This window comes from Haliotis rufescens, unplaced genomic scaffold (genome assembly GCF_023055435.1).
Source record: "Haliotis rufescens isolate VD_foot unplaced genomic scaffold, xgHalRufe1.0.p SCAF_6, whole genome shotgun sequence".
In the NCBI taxonomy this organism is placed as follows: domain Eukaryota; kingdom Metazoa; phylum Mollusca; class Gastropoda; order Lepetellida; family Haliotidae; genus Haliotis; species Haliotis rufescens.
The window spans coordinates 8,603,747-8,609,746 of NW_025964334.1; the positions used below are offsets into that span (position 1 = coordinate 8,603,747).

Below are 6,000 nucleotides of genomic sequence, written 5' to 3' on the forward strand. Positions count from 1 at the left end.
GAATGCATTGTTACTTTGATGCTTACAGAAACGTGCTGCCTGGCTCTGTGTGTGGTTCGTGAGCAAGCCTGTAAGAATGGAAAGGCTTGTACGTCATACATGCAAATTATTTTATGCTGTTACCGTAATCAAATATAATTTGTGTCAAGCATTGTGATTAAGTATGCCCTAAGGTAATACAATCTGCACCGTAGTTAAGTAGAGTACCCGTAATCGTGAGCTATACATGCTTCGTAGGCTGAAAAATGTTCGGCTTCCGGCGTATTGACATATGTTACATAATCGCTGTTCCGTGACAGTCAGCATGGCTGAATTAATAATACAATACAGATAATAAAACGTGACTTTTTTTTAGCATTATTAACGTTATTGTACGTGCCCCTAAGTAATAACGGAAATAAAAACAGATGTTGGTAATAATGTATATCAACGATATAACTACACTACTGTGCAAAACAAAGTACACACTTGAAAACTGGTTAAAGGCCAACAGATTACAAACGTTATCAAAACGTTGCTAGGCTGAACGCTGGAATACTTCAAATAAACTCCAAAACACGACTATGATACTTGATCATCATCGAAAATCCATGTCGTGTTTGTTTCATTTTTAACCACCACCAAATATGGATGGGTATTTCCTTTTGCCCGGCAGTGTACTGAGTGGGTAAGTGAGTGTGGTTTTACGCCGCTTTTAGCAATATTCCAGCAATATCACGGCGGGGGACACCAGAAATTGGCAAATTCACACATTGTACCCATGTCGGGAATCGAACCCGGGTCTTCTGCGTGACGAGCGAACGCTTTAACCACTAGGCTGACGCTATGTCAGTACTCAAAGAATACTCCTACATAAAGTCTTTGAATGGTATTTGGAAGTGATACACATAAAGAAGAGAATTTATGGATGCCCTTGCTTGTTCGTGAGTTTTCTGCCTTCGTGGTCGAAAACACGTATGTGTAGCTGACCTCCTACTGATCGTGACATATCTTATCTTGACATCGATAGGTCGACCGTTCCTGTCATATATACTAGTAGCTAATACCTGTTGGTATATATATTGAACAAAAAGGTTAGGATCATGAATATTTGGGGGATATTTTCATGAAAGCATTAGCTCAGACTTCACTACAAAAATATATCTTCCAAAATATTAGTGATAGCTAACCTTTATGTTCAGAATATATATTTGCCATGACAAAAGGTTATTATCGCATACAATACAAGTTCTATGTTATCAACCTCAACAGGAATACCACTTACCAAAGAAATTGTTTCGCTCCTATCAGAGAATAAATGTGTATGTGTTTACAAACATGTTTCCGAAAAAATAACACACTCACTTAAAAAAAATAGAACTAAAAAATAAAAATTGAAATGAAATGAAATGAAATAACACACCCACTTAAAAAAAATAGAAATAAAAAATAAAAATTGAAATGAAATAAAATGAAAAGAAATAAAATAAAATATAATGAAATGAACGGAACGCTCAACTGTTTCAACACCACTGAAATCTAATATTTATTTTCACCTTTTCTGCCAATGGGAAACACCTGTTATTGAACGCTGAAACACGAAGCAGTATGTTGGAAACCGACCCGCTGTTGGTCAATATGTCGATTAAGCATTTTGATATGCCGGCTACTGTTTGGGATCGATCTGGTATGTCTTAGTGCAGTGTTCAGACACAAAGAGAAGTATATTCCTTGCTTCCCACGATGTAAGAGGGGGAGTTAATAGTACTGTTATAGAGACCACAAAGAGGGCTATTGTAGCTGTGAGTTACTCCTACGAATAGTATAGATTTTGCTGTAATTTAACACTTCTTTGCCCCATGTAATCATGGTATAACACAGTTGTGTGGGAGTGTCATTTCCCGTCTGTGACATAAAGTGGTTATTTACAAGGATATATTGTCCTTATTTGTCAACAGGTTATGTATTTTCTTGCAACAGCTGATTATGTACACATAACCATCCAGTAGATATGACAAACGTTGTTAATGACACACACACTGTCGGTGCGATAGGGTCACGAATCGCTATCAATATGCTGAGACGGATTAGCCGTATTCTCGTTTAACAAAGGGTCGGTATAAATCAATCCAGTTTAACAAGCGTCCGAGGCCCGCCATGAAGCAGATCGGGGAGCGGAGGCCCGGAGTCAGTATACTGTGCCTGGAGGGTATCCATGTTAAACTGCAGCTCCTATCCAAACTGCAGTTTATCTATGTTAAACTGCAGCATGGTATCTCATTAAACTAGCACTGTAAAAGTAGCAGTATCCCCGAGTAGTACAAGCAGTAACACACACACACACACACACACACACGCACACACGCACACACACACACGCACGCGCACACAAACACACACGCACGCACGCACGCACGCAAAAACACATACACACACAAACGCACGCACGCATGCACACACACACACACATACACGCACACACACACACGCACCCACGCACGCACGCGCACACACACACACACGCACGCACGCACGCACAAACACATACACACACACACACGCGCACGCACGCATGCACACACACACACACACACACACACACATACACTCACAACCTTCCCCACCGGTGGCACCTGTCACAAACACATGCAAAGGCAAGTCATTTGTTTACCGAAAAAAAACAGGGGAACATAGGTTTCAAGTCAAAATAGGGAATTGAATCGGACAGCATTTTTGTCAGGGATGCGTCAGATTTGGAAATGTCCTCCACATGTCTACCATAAAACATTTCGAAAGCTTTGCTGATGATGTTACCCTGAGCAAACAACTACTGGGCAAAAGTCGTATGGCGCTCTTTGAAATCTTGGTGAAAGAGCATCCTCGATATTGTACCTCAAAAGTTGTGAAATGTACACACCAAAGGCTGGAGCTGCTTGAATATTGCTCGACATGAAGGGAAAGTTGACTGTTGGAAAGTTGAAGTCACCCCTCTTGTCATACAGTCTTGTGTTTGGAGAGTGTTTGGTCACTCTGGATCTGTATGCATAGATATACGGTATTCGACGTAATAAGCGCCCCGCTCTAATAAGCGCCCACGGCGATATTTGCTAATATACTGGCTAGTGAACAATCCCAATTGGCACCCCTTCCGATTGATCAATGTACACAAGACTTATTTATTCGTGTATAATACGCACTCGTGTGTTATATGCACCCTTAATCATGGGCAATTAAATTCTGGAAAAATATATCTGTCGTACATAAACAGTTCAGACTGTCAGCATAAACCACGAAATTTATCTTTCAAATCTGTTTTTTTCCCACCAAAATAATATTCTAATAAGAGCCCCCTATTTCCAATTTTGAGGGGCACTTAATACGTCGAGCACGGTAAATGTGAAACAAATGAGGCGGTCTCACTGGCCTCCTTTATTGCTCGTTCAAGTGGGTAAATCAGTGGAAGGGAATAGGCTATTTGATTGTTATTGAACGATATCAGATCATCGATATACCTGATGCTCAAGTTAAACATCTTGGTCAAATTACCTTGTTTTGACTCTGCCATTCCGAGATGAGAGTCCGCCTCATATGCATGAAGAAACAGATCAGAAAGAAGGGGAGCACAATTGCTGCCCGTGGGGACGCCGACTTCTTGCCCAAATGTCTAAACTCAAAATTTTACATAGATGTTATCAATGAGGAATTCCAGCATCTCGCATACTGTTTTCTCTGTAAACTTTAGATGACATTTTTTATATGTAACTGCATCAATGATCTAAATGTTTTAGACAGTAAACACACACTAGACATGTTTACACGCGTCTAAATTATGAAACAATGGAGGCGTTGAGGTTTGTGTTTAGGATTTTTTACACTTTAGGAGTGAAATAATCTTACCGCGCCATCTTAACAATAAATCAGCCCAAATTCTTCCCCTGAACGAAGTAAAGTTAGTATACAGTTAACCTAGCTAATTTTTGTGTTCATTTGTTTACAATATTGTGCCTTCAATGTTTACAAAACTCTGCTATCCCCAGGGCTTGCTGTACCCCTCCTGTTATGGGATATTACGTCACTGGTCCACCCCCCAGGAGAGGGGGAGACTAGGATCAACTGTTCTGACAGGTGAGTGACGTGACACTGTAATACTTTCATGTATAATGGATATACTAGTATTTGCCTGATTATCAATTTAATTAAAATAAGATCTTAGTTCCCGCTACCGCTAAACAAAGATCTGAGTACATCCTATAACGGGTCACGTCAGAACGACCTTTCGCGAATTTTGACCGACGAATGAAATGACTGACAAGAAATCGACATTAGCCAATCAGAAAGCAGCTTCCTCGAGCTTTACGACACTAGTTTCAAACTGGCGACTACGCTTCGAAACATATTTTGACGTATTCTCAATTAAAAAAATTAAAACTTTTAAAAAGGACATTCTGGAATGGCTTACAGATGGCCTAGATTGCGTGGATATAATCATAAAACCCCTAACTGTCGTTCGGAATACCCCGTGTTAAATATTTCATGGTTGCATGATTAGAAAACGCATTCCGACTGTCACTTTCATGATCTGGAAAGCGACGCTCTGATCGGTTGGATGAAAGGTTGTTTTGACGTGATGTCCTTTAATTGGATGTCCTCATATCTTTGTTTAGCGATAGCGAGAACTAAGATCTGATTGTAATGAGATTGCCTGATTATGGCAGAGCGAATACACAAAGTAGATTGTTTCATGAATGTTGAAATGATGTTGTTGTTGTTTAACACCGCTCTCAGCAATATTCCAGCTATAAGAAGGCGAGTGTGTTAATAATCAGACAATCCAGTGAAATATTGAGCATCGATCCACGCAATTGCGATACGATGACATGCATCAACCAAGTCAGCGAGCCTGACCACCCGATCCCATTAGTCTCCTCTTAAGACAAGTATAGTCGCCTGTTACGGCAAGCATGGGCTGCTCAAGACCTATTCTCTACCCGGACCTTCACGGGTTAAATGTTGAAATGACTTGTGGTCATTTGGTATGGACATTTTAGCCTGTACACATCGACATGATGGTTTGGTAATACTCCTGGTCTACAGAAATGGTTACCCTTCAGTCAATATGTGGGTTTACACATAATCCATCTATTTTCCACGCAAAAACCGATATTTACACGATTAATTCAGGACCGTTAACCATTATTCTCAATTCTAAAGATACCAAAACGTTTTATTGCGGTTTTATCTATGTCATGACGTGAAACGATGGATTCCCGACTGTTCTGAGAAATAATGCAAAAAGGATAGCCGCTACAGCTATTAAATTGACCGTGAAGGCATCAGGTTGAGTTTATGGCCACGCGTATGCTGAAACCGTAGTGGTCTCTGTTATAGTTCACTATTGTAGGCCTCTCGGGTTTGATCGGGGAAACTCGCTCCCTGGATATAAATGTACACTCCCATCTTCCCGAGGCAAGAGTCAACTGACTATAAAAGTCCAGTTTCCACCCTTGCCGAAATAGGCTGGTATTATGGAGTTACATTTGGCTATGAGTATATGCATAGTCCAATCAAAATCGCGCAACGGAATCGAAATCCGGTTTGTAAACTGTCTTGCAGATTTCGGTCGAATGCAGGATTTGCAAAGCATGTGCACCGCCAACTCGTTGTCAACAGACATTTTCCAAGTCTTTTCACGTTTTTAATCAAAGTGCTCACGTGATTTGATGCACTTCGCGAGGTAAGACCCGTGTTAGCACAATATAGATCTTGATTATCGATCAGATCGTCTTGACTTGGCGCCGCCATTTTGTGTGAAACAAATGCAAGTGATACGAGAGAGGGAATCTGATTGGTCCATAGGAGAGGCTTAGAAGGGACATAACTCGTAATAACCACTGGTGGCGCTACGATCGTTCCCAGGAATTCCAGCCTAGTTCGGCAAGGGTGGAAACTGGACTTTTAAAGTCAGGTAACCCTTGCCTCGGGAAGATGGTACACTCCTGTTCAAAGTAAAGTTCACTTGAT

General features: G+C 40.8%; 1 protein-coding gene across 2 annotated transcripts in view; it reads left to right on the top strand.

Annotated features, from left to right (window-relative positions):
• The window catches only part of LOC124143945 (vesicular glutamate transporter 2-like), a 43,195-nt gene that overhangs the window by 18,159 nt on the left and 19,036 nt on the right, over window positions 1-6,000 (top strand). For both annotated transcript variants that reach the window (XM_048386070.1, XM_048386071.1), the window contains one exon: window positions 4,017-4,104. In XM_048386070.1, the coding sequence (XP_048242027.1) occupies window positions 4,017-4,104 (88 nt within the window). The remainder of the gene's footprint in view (window positions 1-4,016; window positions 4,105-6,000) is intronic.